Source organism: Oncorhynchus masou, chromosome 13, assembly GCF_036934945.1.
Source record: "Oncorhynchus masou masou isolate Uvic2021 chromosome 13, UVic_Omas_1.1, whole genome shotgun sequence".
Lineage (NCBI taxonomy): Eukaryota > Metazoa > Chordata > Actinopteri > Salmoniformes > Salmonidae > Oncorhynchus > Oncorhynchus masou.
In genome coordinates this window covers 90,964,960-90,983,190 of record NC_088224.1, presented here as the reverse complement: position 1 = coordinate 90,983,190, position 18,231 = coordinate 90,964,960, and the positions used below count along the sequence as shown (strand labels likewise).

Below are 18,231 nucleotides of genomic sequence, written 5' to 3'. Positions count from 1 at the left end.
GTCAGAAGGAAAGGCTGTGGGCGTATCTCATATAGCCTATAGTCAGAAGGAAAGGCTTCAGGTGTATCTCATATAGCCTTTAGTCAGAAGGAAAGGCTGTGGGCGCATCTCATATAGCCTATAGTCAGAAGGAAAGGCTGTAGGCGTATCTCATATAGCCTATAGTCAGAAGGAAAGGCTTCAGGTGTATCTCGTATAGCCTATAGTCAGAAGGAAAGGCTGTGGGCGTATCTCATATAGCCTATTGTCAGATGGAAAGGCTGTGGGCGTATCTCATATAGCCTATAGTCAGATGGAAAGGCTGTGGGCGTATCTCATATAGCCTATAGTCAGAAGGAAAGGCTGTGGGCGTATCTCATATAGCCTATAGCCAGAAGGAAAGGCTGTGGGCGTATCTCATATAGCCTATAGTCAGAAGGAAAGGCTGTGGGCGTATCTCATATAGCCTATAGTCAGAAGGAAAGGCTGTGGGCGTATCTCATATAGCCTATTGTCAGAAGGAAAGGCTGTGGGCGTATCTCATATAGCCTATAGTCAGAAGGAAAGGCTGTGGGCGTATCTCATATAGCCTATTGTCAGAAGGAAAGGTTGTGGGCGTATCTCATATAGCCTATAGGCACGCCCCCCACAGCTGCATGTGAGCTCTCACATTTTTCAACGTGTTTTTTTTATTTTTTACAAAAGGATATATTTGGCGTTAGATAAACTTGGATTTTTGAGCAGGTACATATGCAGGATGCTACCCTCCACAACATGGCCTTCGCTCCAGATCAACATTTTGGCCAAAATGAACCGGAGAGATTACTGCTTCCAAGGTTGTTTCCCCCCAGCTTTAGGGAGGGTGCTCCAGCAAACACACAGCAGAGACCTGAGGACACCATCCAACCTGGAACTGAGTCAACAGTGTTTGGTCTGATGCTATTTTGAAAGCCAAGAAGAAAAATAAAAAATAAAAATAAAGTATATTACAATGTTATATTTGACTTTATGGGGACTGAATGCTGAGTTAAGGTTCCCAGGCTTGCAAGGACAGACCAGATACAAATTCAATCAGCACTAAGATGTGAAGGAAAAGGTGTCGTGGCCTTTGGGCCCAACAAGTGGCAGGAGTCTTTGAAGCGTCCTCTGAAGATCCCTCCTGCTGTTCAAAGATTATCCACTTGCATTTTCTACAAGAAATCTGACTCCAGAAATAAAGGTTTCTCCCAAGTGGGTGAGACACCTTCTCCCTTTGTCTGCTGCATTGCTGCTTGGACTCCACCTGGCTATCTGTTCACCGTCTGCCCTGGCCTGTCTTCCCCTGTCTGGTACAGATACCCCCACCAAACTCCCCCCTCTCACCCTGGCCTGTCTCCCCCTGTCTGGTACATGTACCCCCACCACACCCCCCCTCTCTCCCTGGCCTGTCTTCCCCTGTCTGGTACAGATACCCCCACCACACTCCCCCCTCTCACCCTGGCCTGTCTCCCCCTGTCTGGTACAGGTACCCCCACCACACTCCCCCCTCTCTCCCTGGCCTGTCTCCCCGGCCTGTCTCCCCCTGTCCTGTACAGGTACCCCTCCACCACACTCCCCCTCTCTCCCGGCCTGTCTCCCCCTGTCTGGTACAGCTACCTCCACCACACTCCCCCTCTCTCCCTGGCCTGTCTCCCCCTGTCTGGTACAGCTACCCCCACCACACTCCCCCCTCTCTACCGAGCTTTCACTCACCTCCAGCACACAGGCACTGTTGGGGCGAGTGACTCTGAACTTGGCTAGTCGTTATATATATTTTTTTTCTTGTGCATTTTGCTATTTGCCTCATGACTCCTGCATACTTTGTTGACTACAAACTTTCTTTACCCAAACGTGGGACAGACTATGTTTGCTCCCACACTCTGGGCTTTCTATTGGTTGCACAGACTTTTGGCCTCCCATCCTATTCTAACCACCTCTCGCCAGCTTTGTATTCATGTTTCCTGATGAAATTGCTGTACAATAGGATCTTGTTGCCATCTTATGCACATTCAGATGTCATAAATCAGCACTGCAGAGCTCTCCCTGTCCTCTGCCGTGCCCTGATTGTATTACTGTTGATGATATCTGGAAATGTGCATGTACACCCTGGCCCATCTACTGTTGCTTGCATCAATTCTGACTTGTGCTCTGATATCTGCTTCACTGATTTCTGCTCTCTGAGTTTTCTGCACATTAACACTAGAAGCTTATTGCCTAAAATGGATCAATTGAAAGTGTGGGTTCACAGTTCCAAACCAGATGTGTTGGTCATTACTGAGACGTGGTTAAGGAAGAGTGTTTTGAATACTGATGTTAACCTTTCTGGTTGTAACCTTTTTCAGCAAGACAGATCTTCCAAAGGTAGTGGAGTGGCAATCTTTACCAAGGATCACCTTCAGTGCTCGGTTGTCTCCACCAAGTCTGTCCCCAAACAATTTGATTTGCTGGTTTTAAGCATGAACCTTTTCAATAGCTCTTTGTTGACTGTTTCTGGGTGCTATCGTCCTCCATCAGCACCGGCCTGTACCCTACTTGCCCTAAGCTCTCTCCTGGCCCCTTACACCAAGTCTGAATTGTCCTGCTTGGTGGCCTAAACTGGAAAATGCTTAAACCACCTTACCAAGTCCTAAAGCGATGGTACTCTCTAAATCAAAAGTGTTGGAAAAACTTGTCAATGATCAACTGACTGGCTTTCTTGATGTCTATAGTATTCTCTCTGGTATGCAATCTGGTTTCCGCTCAGGTTATGGATGTGTCACTGCAACCTTAAAAAGGTCCTCAGTGACGTCACCATTGCCCAATATTGTTGATTCTAACCAATAGTGTGCTGCTATGGTGTTTTTTTTGCCTTGGCCAAAGCTTTTGATACAGTAGACCATTCCATTCTTGTGGTCCTGGCTCACGACGCCAGGACAGCGGAGTCAATATTGGTGTCTCTGAGATAAAGTAATCCTTCTCACCCCCCTTAAATGATTTAGATGCACTATTTTGGCCTGGTTTGAATTCACCAATTTGTAACTGGATACCTGCCAAATGACTTAAATGTAATGTAAATGATGTTAAAGCGCAGCGTATAAAGTCAGAACATCTGCTGTCTCAGCCACTGCCTGTCACCAAGGGAGTACCTTAAGGCTCGATCCAACATAGCGCAGGCAGTAGGAAGCTCTCTCATCCATTTATATGCAGATTATACAGTTTTATACTCAGTTGGCCCCTCCCCAGATTTTGTGTAAAATGCTCTGCAACAAAGCTTTTTTAGTGTCCAACAAACTTTCTCTGCCCATAACCTTGTTCTGAACAGCTCCGAAACAAAGGTCATGTGGTTTGGTAAGAAGCATGCCCCTCTTTCCACAGGTGTGACTACTACCTCTGAGCGTTTAGAGCTTGAGGTAGTCACCTCATACAAGTACTTGGGAGTATGGCTAGACGGTGCACTGTCCTTCTCTCAGCACATATCAAAGCTGCAGGCTAAAGTTAAATCTAGACTTGGTTTCCTCTATCGTAATCGCTCCACTTTCACCCCAGCTGCAAAACTAACTCTGATTCAGATGACCATCCTACCCATGCTAGATTACAGAGACATAATGTATAGATTGGCATGTAAGGGTGCTCTTGAGCAGCTAGATTTACCATTTTACCAATGTTCCTCATAGGACACATCACTGCACTCTGTACTCCTCTGTACCCCCCAGTGATGGGCCGTTCGCACTACCCTCTGTAGTGCCTTGCGGTCGGAGGCCGAGCAGTTGCCATACCAGGCAGTGATGCAACCAGTCAGGATGCTCTTACCATGCTGTGTTGTCATGTGTTGCTGCTTTGCTATGTTGTTGTCTTTAGGTCTCTCTTTATGTAGTGTTGTCTCTGTTGTTGTGATGTGTGTTTTGTCCTATATTTATATTGTATTTATTTTATTTTTGGGGAGATTTTGGAGGAGCAAACCCAGACTCTGGAGTAGTGGAAACATTTTTCCTCTTCTCCACCATCCTCTCCTCCACTTTCCTCTTCTCTTCCTCTCTTCCTCTATCCCCTTCCTCTCTTCCTCTATCTCCTTCCACTCCTCTTCTCCACCCTCCTCTCCTCCACTTTCCTCTTCTCTTCCTCTATCCCCTTCCTCTCTTCCTCTATCTCCTTCCTCTCTTCCTCTATCTCCTTCCACTCCTCTTCTCCACCCTCCTCTCCTCCACTTTCCTCTTCTCTTCCTCTATCCCCTTCCTCTCTTCCTCTATCTCCTTCCTCTCCTCTTCTCCACGCTCCTCTCCTCCACTTTCCTCTTCTCTTCCTCTCTTCCTCTATCCCCTTTCTCTCTTCCTCTATCTCCTTCCTCTCCTCTTCTCCACCGTCCTCTCCTCCACTTTCCTCCCCCTTCCTCTCCTCCACTTTCCTCCCCCTTCCTCTCCTCTCCTCTTCTCTTCCTCTCTTCCTCTATCCCCTTTCTCTCTTCCTCTATCTCCTTCCTCTCTTCCTCTATCTCCTTCCTCCTCTCTCCACCCTCCTCTCCTCCACTTTCCTCTTCTCTCTCTATCCCCTTCCTCTCTTCCTCTATCTCCTTCCTTCCTCTTCTCCACGCTCCTCTCCTCCACTTTCCTCTTCCCTTCCTCTCTTCCTCTATCCCCTTTCTCTCTTCCTCTATCTCCTTCCTCTCTTCCTCTATCTCCTTCCTCTCCTCCACCCTCCTCTCCTCCACTTTCCTCTTCTCTTCCTCTATCCCCTTCCTCTCTTCCTCTATCTCCTTCCTCTCCTCTTCTCCACCTCCTCTCCTCCACTTTCCTCTTCTCTTCCTCTCTTCCTCTATCCCCTTTCTCTCTTCCTCTATCTCCTTCCTCTCCTCTTCTCCCCTCCTCTCCTCCACTTTCCTCTTCTCTTCCTCTCTTCCTCTATCCCCTTTCTCTCTTCCTCTATCTCCTTTTCCTCTCTCTCCACCATCCTCTCCTCTCCTTCCTCCCCCTTCCTCTCCTCTCCTATCCTCCACTTTCCTCATCTCTTCCTCCTTCCTCTATCCCCCCTCTCCTCTCTTCTTCTATCCCTTTTCTCTCTTCCTCTATCCCTCTCTCTTCCTCTATCTCCTTCCTTCCTCTCCTCCCTCTTCCTCCTCCTCTCCCCTCCTCTCCTCCCTTTCCTCCCCCTTCCTCTCCTCTCCTCTCCTCCCCTTTCCTCCCCCTTCCTTCCCCTCTCCTCTCCTCCCCCTTCCTCTCCTCTCCTCCCCTTTCCTCCCCTTCCCTCCCCTTCCTCCCCCTTCCTCTCCTCTCCCCCTCTCCTCCACTTTCCTCCCCCTCCCCCTTCCTCTCCTCTCCTCCCCCTTCCTCTCCCTCTTTCCTCCCCTTCCTTTCCCCCCCTTCCCTCCTCCTCCCCTTTCCTCCCCTTCCTTTCCTCCCCCTTCCTCTCCTCTCCTCTCCTCCCTTTCCTCCTCCTTCCTCCCTTTCCTCCCCCTTCCTCTCTCCTCCCTTTCCTCCCCTTCCCTCCCCCCTTCCTTCCTCTCCTCCCTTTCCTCCCCTTCCTCTCCTCCCCTCCTCCCCCTCCTCCTCCCCTTTCCTCCCCTTCCTCTCCTCCACTTTCCCCCCCTTCCTCTCCTCCACTTTCCTCCCCTTCCTTCCTCCCCTTTCCTCCCCCTTCCTCTCCTCTCCTCTCCTCCACTTTCCTCCCCCTTCCTCCCCTTCCTCTCCTCCACTTTCCTCCCCCTCCTCTCCTCCACTTTCCTCCATTATTACCCTTCTTTTCCTCTCATTTCCTCATTAAGAATGTCGTTTCTCTCATTCATTGATTCAGAATGTCTGATTGTAATGTATTATCATGTAATAATATCCACGTAAAAGCTCATGTCACTCATTCTTCTCATGTCTTCTCTTCTCACATCCTCTCTTCTCATGTCTTCTCTTCTCACGTCCTCTCTTCTCACGTCCTCTCTTCTCATGTCCTCTCTTCTCATGTCTTCCCTTCTCATGTCCTTTCTCCTCATGTCCTTTCTCCTCATGTCCTCTCTTCTCGTGTCCTCTTCTCGTGTCCTCTCCCCTCGTGTCCTCTCTCCTCGTGTCCTCTCTCCTCTCCTGTCATTTCTTTTCTCATGTCATATCTCCTCCCTTCTCGTGTCCTCTTCTCCTCTCTTCTCATGTCCTCTATTCTCTCTCTCCTCAGAGACGAAGGGGGACCTGGAAGTTCTGATGACGGACATTAAGAAGTTGGCCAATAAAGTTCGCTCCAAACTAAAGCCCCTCCAATATACCAGTGAGTAACCAAAAAACAACACATTCTACCTGGCCCCACCCCAATATACAGCAGATTCTACCTGGCCCCTCCCCAATATACTGCAGATTCTACATGGCCCCACCCCAATATACTGCAAATTTGACCTGGCCCTGCCCCAATATACTGCAGATTTGACCTGGCCCCTCCCCAATATACTGCAGATTCTACCTGGCCCCTCCCCAATATACTGCAGATTCTACCTGGCCCCACCCCAATATACAGACATTCAGTTCAGTCTATGGGTATTTGGATATAGATGGATGTTAAATAATGCTACTCTCCCCTTGGGATTCATTTCAGTGTGAAGATGAGAGAGATAGAGAGAGAGAGACCGTACCACAGACCACCCTGCACACCCTAATTGACAATCAAACAGAGGCAGAGCTTTCGACTCAATTTGGCACGAGGGCCTGCTATACAAATTGATGTAAAGTGGTGTTTGGGGGGGAAAAACAGAGAGCGAGAGAATGAATGAATGAACGCATGAAAAATAGAGAGAACTTGGCAGGTAACAGACAACACGATTTACACAGGTGGATTCTTCTCTCTCGGTTGGGCACGGACGATCACTGTCACTGGCTCCAGAGTTGGTGACACACACATTTACATAGTGTATGAGCAGCCAGGTTGAGTTTGTGTGATGGGTATTGATCGCACCACCGAGATGTGTGATATGAGCGCAATTATCTGTCACCACTCTACTATCATTGAGCTGTGTGTGTGTGTGTGTGTGAATGTGTGTAAATGTCTGACAGTAAACCCTATTATCATTTCACCCTGATACCCCCAAACGTTGGTAAATACCCAATAAATGACTGGGAGTGTGTGTGACTTTCTCTATTGTGATAGTTTATAGTTAATTCGCCGTTACTCAGCACCTCCACACAAAATACATTTTCCTGGGTGTGCACCACGTTTCTCAAAATCTCCCTCCTCTCCCCCCCTGTCTCAGTATCACTCTCCCCCTCTCTCCGATTCTCTCTCAATCTACAGTCAGACTATGGATTCTGATGGAGGGTGTTAGGGGGTTGTGTATATTCAATATTTTCTGCCTCTCCACAAAGGTGCTAGGAGGCTAATTAGCATTTAACATGTCCCCCTGCCTCTATAATATAACACCTGCCTCTGCCTCTATAATATAACATATCCCCCTACCTCTATAATATAACATCTGCCTCTGCCTCTATAATATAACATCTGCCTCTATAATATAACATCTCCCCCTACCTCTATAATATAACATCTGCCTCTATAATATAGCATCTCCCCTGCCTCTATAATATAACATCTGCCTCTATAATATAACAGCTGCCTCTGCCTCTATAATATAACATCTGCCTCTATAATATAGAATCTCCCCTGCCTCTATAATATAACATCTGCCTCTGCCTCTATAATATAACATCTCCCCTGCCTCTATAATATAACATCTGCCTCTATAATATAACATCTGCCTCTATAATATAGAATCTCCCCTGCCTCTATAATATAACATCTCCCCTGCCTCTATAATATAACATCTACCCTGCCTCTATAATATAGCATCTCCCTGTATAATAATATAGTAGTCACCCTGTAGTGTGGACCCTAGGAGGACCGTAGTCACCCTGTAGTGTAGACCCTAAGGGGACCGTAGTCACCCTGTAGTGTGGACCCTAGGAGGACCGTAGTCACCCTGTAGTGTAGATCCTAGGGGGACCGTAGTCACCCTGTAGTGTAGATCCTAGGGGGACCGTAGTCACCCTGTAGTGTGGACCCTAGGAGGACCGTAGTCACCCTGTAGTGTAGATCCTAGGAGGACCGTAGTCACCCTGTAGTGTGGACCCTAGGAGGACCGTAGTCACCCTGTAGTGTGGACCCTAGGAGGACCGTAGTCACCCTGTAGTGTGGACCCTAGGAGGACCGTAGTCACCCTGTAGTGTGGACCCTAGGAAGACCGTAGTCACCCTGTAGTGTGGACCCTAGGGGGACCGTAGTCACCCTGTAGTGTGGACCCTAGGGGGACCGTAGTCACCCTGTAGTCAGCAGATAGTCACGAAGCGACTGGTCTAGTTTATCTAATGACACATATACAGGGTCATACTGACATTACAGTAATATGGTGGTGTTGGATGGAGAGATAACATTACAGTAATATGGTGGTGTTGGATGCAGAGATGACATTACAGTAATATGGTGGTGTTGGATGGAGAGATGACATTACAGTAATATGGTGGTGTTGGATGCAGAGATGACATTACAGTAATATGGTGGTGTTGGATACAGAGATGACATTACAGTAATATGGTGGTGTTGGATACAGAGATGACATTACAGTAATATGGTGGTGTTGGATGCAGAGATGACATTACCGTAATATGGTGGTGTTGGATGGAGAGATGACATTACAGTAATATGGTGGTGTTGGATGCAGAGATGACATTACAGTAATATGGTGGTGTTGGATGCAGAGATGACATTACTGTAATATGGTGGTGTTGGATGGAGAGATGACATTACAGTAATATGGTGGTGTTGGATGCAGAGATGACATTTCAGTAATATGGTGGTGTTGGATGCAGAGATGACATTACAGTAATATGGTGGTGTTGGATGCAGAGATGACATTACAGTAATATGGTGGTGTTGGATGGAGAGATGACATTACAGTAATATGGTGGTGTTGGATGGAGAGATGACATTACAGTAATATGGTGGTGTTGGATACAGAGATGACATTACAGTAATATGGTGGTGTTGGATGGAGAGATGACATTACAGTAATATGGTGGTGTTGGATGGAGAGATAACATTACAGTAATATGGTGGTGTTGGATGCAGAGATGACATTACCGTAATATGGTGGTGTTGGATGGAGAGATGACATTACAGTAATATGGTGGTGTTGGATACAGAGATGACATTACAGTAATATGGTGGTGTTGGATGGAGAGATGACATTACAGTAATATGGTGGTGTTGGATGCAGAGATGACATTACAGTAATATGGTGGTGTTGGATGGAGAGATGACATTACAGTAATATGGTGGTGTTGGATGAAGAGATGACATTACCGTAATATGGTGGTGTTGGATACAGAGATGACATTACAGTAATATGGTGGTGTTGGATACAGAGATGACATTACAGTAATATGGTGGTGTTGGATGCAGAGATGATATTTCAGCAAATGAAGGGCGGGCTGGCACGGTTAAGAGCGGGCTGGCACGGTTAAGAGCGGGCTGGCACGGTTAAGAGCGGGCTGGCACGGTTAAGAGCGCGCTGGCACGGTTTAGAGCGGGCTGGCACGGTTAAGAGCGGGCTGGCACGGTTAAGAGCTTTGTTTGACGTACAGATTGGTTTCATACAACCTCTCTCAACACTGCAGACTTCCCCGTTGGTATTGGGTCGATTTTCAGGCAAGTTTATTTAACTAAAAAGACAGACCTGTGCATTGCGAAAGTTCTTGTTTGTAACAGTAAATATCATTGGTTTAATATGTCTCGGTTAATATGTCTTCGGATTTCATAACTCCCTTTCACCAAGGAATCACAAAGTCTTCTGGTCTGTATCTTCCTGCAGGTATCCAACAGACCATTGAGCAGGAGGAGAGTCAGAACAAGTCTTCAGCTGACCTGAGGATACGCAAGACACAGGTGAGTCAGGAGGAGACAAAGTGAGAAGAGGAGAGAGTGCAGTGGTAGAGATGTAAGGATGAGTGAGGGAGCGGAAGAGGAGGCAAGAGAGAGGAGTCAGGTGAGAGGAGGCAAGAGAGAGGAGTCAGGTGAGAGGAGTCAGTAGAGAGGAGTCAGGAGAGAGGAGTCAGGAGAGAGGAGTCAGGTGAGAGGAGGCAAGAGAGAGGAGTCAGGTGAGAGGAGTCAGTAGAGAGGAGTCAGGAGAGAGGAGTCGGGTGAGAGGAGGCAAGAGAGAGGAGTCAGGTGAGAGGAGTCAGGAGAGAGGAGTCAAGAGAGAGGAGTCAGGAGAGAGGAGTCAGGAGAGAGGAGTCAGGAGAAAGGAGTCAAGAGAGAGGAGTCAGGAGAGAGGAGTCAGGAGAGTGGAGTCAGCTGAGAGGAGGCAGGTGAGAGGAGAGAGGAGTCAGGAGAGATGAGTCAGGAGAGATGAGTCAGGTGAGAGGAGCCAGGTGAGAGGAGGCAGGAGAGAGGAGCCAGGAGAGAGGAGTCAGGAGAGAGGAGTCAGGAGAGAGGAGACAATGACCTTAATGGACCTGTCTCCCTGCCTCCTCCTCTCAATTCAATTCAAGGGGCTTTATTGACATGGGAAACATATGTTAACATTGCCAAGCAAGTAGATAATAAGCAAAAGTGAAATAAACAATAAGAAGTAAACAGTAAACATTACACTCACAGAAGTTCCAAAACAATAAAGACATTTCAAATGTCATATGTATATATACAGTGTTGTAATGATATGCAAATAGTGAAAGTCCCGTCCCCCGTCCCCCCATCTCCCCCGTCTCCCCATCTCTCCCGTCCCCCTGTCTCTCCCCCTGTCGCTCCCCCATCTCTCCCGTCCCCCTGTCTCTCCTGTCCCCGTGTCTCTCTCCCATCCCCCCGTCTCTCCCGTCCCCCTGTCTCTCCCCCGTCTCACCCGTCCCCCTGTCTCTCCCATGTCTCTCCCCTGCCTCTCCCCTGTCTCTCCCATCCCCCTGCCTCTCCCCTGTCTCTCCCATCCCCTTGTCTCTCCCCCGTCTCTCCCGTCCCCCTGTCTCTCCCCTGTCTCTCCCCCGTCACTCCCGTCCCCCTGTCTCTCCCCGTCTCTCTCCCGTCCCCGTCTCTCTCCCATCCCCCTGTCTCCCCGTCTCTCCCCTGTCTCCCCGTCTCTCCCCTGTCTCCCCGTCTCTCCCCTGTCTCCGTCTCTCCCCTGTCTCCCCGTCTCTCTCCCCTGTCTCCCCGTCTCTCCCCTGTCTCTCCCCGTCTCTCCCCTGTCTCCCCCCTGTCTCCGTCTCTCCCCTGTCTCCCCGTCTCTCTCCCGTCCCCGTCTCTCCCCTGTCTCCCCGTCTCTCCCCTGTCTCCCCGTCTCTCTCCCGTCCCCCTGTCTCTCTCCCATCCCCCTGTCTCCCCATCTCTCTCCTGTCTCCCCATCTCTCTCCTGTCTCCCCGTCTCTCCCCTGTCTCTCCCCTGTCCCTCTCCGTCTCTCCCCTGTCTCCCCATCTCTCCCCTGTCTCTCTCCCCTGTCCCCCTGTCTCTCCCCTGTCTCCCCGTCTCTCCCCTGTCTCCCCGTCTCTCCCCTGTCTCTCCCCTGTCTCCCTGTCTCCCTGTCTCCCCGTCTCTCCCGTCTCCACATCTCCCCCTCTCCCGTCTCTCTCCCCTGTCTCCCCGTCTCTCCCCTGTCTCCCCGTCTCTCCCCTGTCTCCCTGTCTCCCCGTCTCTCCCGTCTCCACATCTCTCCCGTCTCCACATCTCTCCCCGTCTCTCCCCTGTCTCCCATAGCACTCCACTCTGTCCCGTAAGTTTGTGGAGGTGATGTCAGAGTACAACGCCACCCAGTCAGACTACAGGGAGCGCTGCAAGGGCCGTATCCAGAGACAGCTGGAGATCAGTGAGTACAGTACTCTACCTACTCCATGTATCCAGAGACAGCCAGAGATCAGTGAGTACAGTACTCTACCTACTCCACGTATCCAGAGACAGCTGGAGATCAGTGAGTACAGTACTCTACCTACTCCATGTATCCAGAGACAGCCAGAGATCAGTGAGTACAGTACTCTACCTACTCCACGTATCCAGAGACAGCTGGAGATCAGTGAGAGTACTCTACCTATCATGTATCCAGAGACAGCTGGAGATCAGTGAGTACAGTACTCTACCTACTCCATGTATCCAGAGACAGCTGGAGATCAGTGAGTACAGTCTACCTACTCCACGTATCCAGAGACAGCTGGAGATCAGTGAGTACAGTACTCTACTCTACCTACTCCACATATCCAGAGACAGCTGGAGATCAGTGAGTACAGTACTCTACTCTACCTACTACATGTATCCAGAGACAGCTGGAGATCAGTGAGTACAGTATTCTACCTACTCCACGTATCCAGAGACAGCTGGAGATCAGTGAGTACAGTACTCTACTCTACCTACTCCATGTATCCAGAGACAGCTGGAGATCTACCTACTACAGTATGACAGTACAGTGAGTACAGTACTCTACCTACTACATGTATCCAGAGACAGCTGGAGATCAGTGAGTACAGTACTCTACTCTACCTACTCCACGTATCCAGAGACACTGGAGCAGTGAGTACAGTACTCTACTCTAACTACTACATGTATCCAGAGACAGTGGAGATCAGTGAGTACAGTACTCTACTCTACCTACTACATGTATCCAGAGACAGCTGGAGATCAGTGAGTACAGTACTCTACCTACTACATGTATCCAGAAACAGCTAGAGATCAGTGAGTACAGTACTCTACCTACTACATGTATCCAGAAACAGCTAGAGATCAGTGAGTACAGTACTCTACCTACTACATGTATCCAGAGAAGCTGGAGATCAGTGAGTACAGTACTCTACCTACTACATGTATCCAGAGACAGCTGGAGATCAGTGAGTACTCTACTCTACCTACTACATGTATCCAGAGACAGCTGGAGATCAGTGAGTACAGTACTCTACCTACTCCACGTATCCAGAGACAGCTGGAAATCAGTGAGAGTACTCTACCTACTACATGTATCCAGAAACAGCTAGAGATCAGTGAGTACAGTACTCTACCTACTACATGTATCCAGAGAAAGCTGGAGATCAGTGAGTACAGTACTCTACCTACTCCACGTATCCAGAGACAGCTGGAGATCAGTGAGTACAGTACTCTACCTACTCCACGTATCCAGAGACAGCTGGAGATCAGTGAGTACAGTACTCTACCTACTCCACGTATCCAGAGACAGCTGGAGATCTGAGTACTCTACTCTACCTACTACATGTATCCAGAGACAGCTGGAGATCAGTGAGTACAGTACTCTACTCTACCTACTACATGTATCCAGAGACAGCTGGAGATCAGTGAGTACAGTATTCTACCTACTCCACGTATCCAGAGACAGCTGGAGATCAGTGAGTACAGTACTCTACCTACTCCACGTATCCAGAGACAGCTGGAGATCAGTGAGTACAGTACTCTACTCTACCTACTCCACATATCCAGAGACAGCTGGAGATCAGTGAGTACAGTACTCTACTCTACCTACTACATGTATCCAGAGACAGCTGGAGATCAGTGAGTACAGTACTCTACTCTACCTACTGCACGGATTCAGTTCAACATCACTGTATTGTCCACTAAAAGATGCACCTCGGCTGGAGATCAGTGAGTAGAGACACAAACACACACACTTACACTCTCACACACACACACACACACACGCAGACACACACACGCAGACACACACACACACACACACTCACACACACACTCTCACACACACACACACTTACACTCACACACACACTCACTCACACACACACACACACTCACACACTCACACACACACTCACACACATACACACACACACATACATGCACACACTCACAGACACACTCACACAGTCTATGTGAATTCCGTACCATGTAAGCAGCAAGTCAATCAGCTGAGCCTTGGCTGCTGCAGTCCCATCTTCCCATCACCACCTGAGGTCCAACAGTTACATGGTGCTTTAGGGAATCTTCCTGTGTGTAATGGGACGACTACTATCTATTTCACAGCAGGTGTGTGTGTGTGTGTGTGTGTGTGCGTGTGTGTGTGTGTGTGTTCCTGATCAGAGTGGTTGTGGGTGTGTGTGCGTGCGTGCGTGCGTGCGTGTGTGTGTGTGTGTGTTCCTGATCAGAGTGGTTGTGGATGTGTGTGTGTGCGTGTGTGTGTTCCTGATCAGAGTGGTTGTGGGTGTGTGTGTGTGTGTGCGTGCGTGCGTGCGTGCGTGTGTGTGCGTGTGTGCGTGTGCGTGTGTGTGTGTGTGTTCCTGATCAGAGTGGTTGTAAGTGTGCCAGCATGTTTCTGTCCTGATTAGCCTGCTTCCTTCTGTTCTCTGATCAGGCCAGAGCTGTGTTTGAATACCCACACTAACACACTGTATACTACATACTTAATGAGTACATACTATTAATTCATTTTAGTATACTGTAAACTAACAATTTCGTTTCAGTTTTGCGTACTAGCTCTTCGCCTGTCTACCGGAAGTTGATGCTGTTGCTATGCAACCTCTTGCAGTTAGCATAACAAATGACTAGTTAGATATTTTACAACTTTTGGGTGTGTTCTTAAATTCGATCTGGAGTGCCAGAGTTCGCTTTTAAATTCAAACCGCTGTCAGACTGTCCGTTTGTAAATTCAGAGCGTTTCGCTCTCGGAGCGCACACTGGACGCTCTGGCCTGAGGAGTTGGTTTGATTTGACCGTTCTGACCTTACAACTGCAGTCAAGCACCCAAGCTATTGTTGGCTAGCTTGCTAGCTACTTCCAGGCACAAATTAGACCACTCTGGCCATTTTATTCAGCCTAGCAGAGCTAGTTAGGCTGTTTTCATTTTATCCTGAGTGTCGGTGACTGGATCTGTGCTGCTGGTAACAATATAATTACACTTTTTTTGCTAATTCTTACTGACACCGGCAATATTCAACGTGTGTTGCGCGCTTGTAAATTCATTATTCTGCGCTCTGGGACACTCAGACGAGAGTGCTCTGAAATCGGAGTAGATAGCCAAAGAGAATTTACGAAAGCACCCGAATGTCCAATGAGAAAGCACAACGACTATACTGTAGTACTATACCATTTCGCTAAGAATGACGGGATTAATCAAGTCAATACACGTTGGGTAGTTAGTTAGTTAGAAGATAGTTATTATACTGGCAAGTTTGATGTATAAGTAGCCAACTAACGTTAGATAGCTAAGTTAGCTAACAACATACATACCGGTACATACTGCTACTAATGATATGCTATGTGGTTCGGGAAGGACAGCATAGCTAACAAATTGTTAGCCAACATAACGTGTAAAGGTAACTTATTTGAAAAGTCATTACTTTATTACATTGCTCAAAATTTTCTTAACATTTTTCATCGTTTTAAAGAAACAAATTTGAATCGTTGTACTTCAGCTGCATGTTTTCTGCTGTTTTCTTCAAATCTGAAAACGATGTGAAGCCACGCCCATTTCCTGAAGAATTGCTTTATGGGCCCTAAAGTACGGAAATAGTGTCCTCTGCGTGTACACTTCATATGTTGCCGAATTTAGTACGACATCCTGGAACTTTTGGCATACCATAACTATATTCATACTAGGACCAATAAGCAAACTATATACTCAATCCACATCACAAATAGTACGGTTAGTAGGAGTATTCGAACACAGCTCGTGTCTGTTCTGTCTGATTTGTCAGGTATTATGTTTCTGTAACAGGCACACTAAGGGGTCATACGCTCCATAGCACCAGCTTCCCCTGGTTGGCATGGGGAAGGGGGCGGCAGTGTAGCCTAGTGGTTAGAGCGTTGGACCGAAAGGTTGCAAGTTCGAATCCCCGAGCTGACAAGGTACAGAACGACAAGTCTGTCGTAATAATAAAAAAAAATACAAAAATGGCCCCTGTCAGCCTGGGGTTATACGCTCCATAGTACCAGCTTCCCCAGGTTGGCATGGCAATAGACACACACACACACACACACACGCATGCAGACGTACCTGCCACCTATAACAGAGTCACCTCCAACCTACTTGTCAGCTGCTGTAGTCACAGGTGGTTCTGCCTGATATCAAGAAACAGCAGGTATAGAGAGAGGTAGGGACAGAGGGATATATAGAGAGAGATAGGAGTAATGGGGAGAAACAGAGAGAGTGATAGAGACAGGATGAGATAGGCTTTGAGACAAAACATGATGGAGAGTTCTCTCTTGTTGGCCCTCTCCAGACCTATTGAGGTCTGCTCTATTATGACATATTGAGGTCTGCTCTATCATGGGCATTAATATGGAGTTGGTCCTCCCTCTGCTGCTATAACATCCTCCATTCTTCTGGAAAGGCTTTCCACTAGATGTCGGTACATTGCTGCAGGGACTTGCTTCCATTCAGCCACAAGAGCATTAGTGAGGCACTGATGTTGGGATATTAGGCCTGGCTCACAGTTGGCGTTCTAATTCATCCCAAAGGTTTTTGATGGGGTTGAAGTCAGGGCTCTGTGCAGGCCAGTCAAGTTCTTCCACACTGATCTCAACAAACCATTTCTGTATGGACCTCGCTTTGTGTACAGGGACATTGTCATGTTGAAACAGGAAAGACCCTTCCCCAAACTGTTTCTACAAAACATGGAAGCACAGAATCATCTAGAAGGTTGTTCTATGCTGTAGCGTTAAGATTCCCCTTCAGTGGAACTAAGGGGCCCAAACCATTATTCCGCCTCCGCCAAACTTTACAGTGGTCACAATGCATACGGGAAGGTAGCATTCTGCTTGTATCCGTCAAACCGCCAGATGGAGAAGCATGATTCATCACTCCAGAGAACGTGTTTCCACTGCTCCAGAGTCCAATGGCGCTGAGATTGACACCACTCCAGCCGACGCTTGGCATTGCGCATGGTGATCAAAGGCTTGTGTGCGGCTGCTCGGCCATGGAAACCCATTTCATGAAGCTCCCAACGAACAGTTCTTGTGCTGACGTTGCTTCCAGAGGCAGTTTGGAACTCGGTAGTGAGTGTTGTAACCGAGGACAGAGGCAGTTTGGAACTCGGTAGTGAGTGTTGTAACCGAGGACAGAGGCAGTTTGGAACTCGGTAGTGAGTGTTGTAACCGAGGACAGAGGCAGTTTGGAACTCGGTAGTGAGTGTTGTAACCGAGGACAGAGGCAGTTTGGAACTCGGTAGTGAGTGTTGCAACCGAGGACAGAGGCAGTTTGGAACTCGGTAGTGAGTGTTGTAACCGAGGACAGAGGCGGTTTGGAACTCAGTAGTGAGTGTTGTAACCGAGGACAGAGGCAGTTTGGAACTCGGTAGTGAGTGTTGTAACCGAGGACAGAGGCAGTTTGGAACTCGGTAGTGAGTGTTGTAACCGAGGACAGAGGCAGTTTGGAACTCGGTAGTGAGTGTTGCAACCGAGGACAGAGGCAGTTTGGAACTCGGTAGTGAGTGTTGTAACCGAGGACAGAGGCAGTTTGGAACTAGGTAGTGAGTGTTGTAACCGAGGACAGAGGCAGTTTGGAACTCGGTAGTGAGTGTTGTAACCGAGGACAGAGGCAGTTTGGAACTCGGTAGTGAGTGTTGTAACCGAGGACAGAGGCAGTTTTGGACCTCGGTAGTGAGTGTTGTAACCGAGGACAGAGGCAGTTTGGAACTCGGTAGTGAGTGTTGTAACCGAGGACAGAGGCAGTTTGGAACTCGGTAGTGAGTGTTGCAACCGAGGACAGAGGCAGTTTGGAACTCGGTAGTGAGTGTTGTAACCGAGGACAGAGGCAGTTTGGAACTCGGTAGTGAGTGTTGTAACCGAGGACAGAGGCAGTTTGGAACTCGGTAGTGAGTGTTGCAACCGAGGACAGAGGCAGTTTGGAACTCGGTAGTGAGTGTTGTAACCGAGGACAGAGGCAGTTTGGAACTCGGTAGTGAGTGTTGTAACCGAGGACAGAGGCAGTTTGGAACTCGGTAGTGAGTGTTGTAACCGAGGACAGAGGCAGTTTGGAACTCGGTAGTGAGTGTTGTAACCGAGGACAGAGGCAGTTTGGAACTCGGTAGTGAGTGTTGTAACCGAGGACAGAGGCAGTTTGGAATTGGTAGTGAGTGTTGCAACCGAGGACAGAGGCAGTTTGGAACTCGGTAGTGAGTGTTGTAACCGAGGACAGAGGCAGTTTGGAACTCGGTAGTGAGTGTTGCAACCGAGGACAGAGGCAGTTTGGAACTCGGTAGTGAGTGTTGCAACCGAGGACAGAGGCAGTTTGGAACTCGGTAGTGAGTGTTGTAACCGAGGACAGAGGCAGTTTGGAACTCGGTAGTGAGTGTTGTAACCGAGGACAGAGG

At 48.4% G+C, this 18,231-nt stretch overlaps 1 protein-coding gene across 2 annotated transcripts in view; it reads left to right on the top strand.

The window, feature by feature from the left end:
• Positions 1-9,805: 9,805 nt before the first annotated feature.
• The window catches only part of LOC135553210 (syntaxin-1A), a 43,193-nt gene continuing 34,767 nt past the window's right edge, over positions 9,806-18,231 (top strand). For both annotated transcript variants that reach the window (XM_064985385.1, XM_064985386.1), the window contains exons 1-2: positions 9,806-9,873; positions 11,669-11,777. In XM_064985385.1, the coding sequence (XP_064841457.1) occupies positions 11,702-11,777 (76 nt within the window). In that variant the 5' untranslated portion in view covers positions 9,806-9,873; positions 11,669-11,701. The remainder of the gene's footprint in view (positions 9,874-11,668; positions 11,778-18,231) is intronic.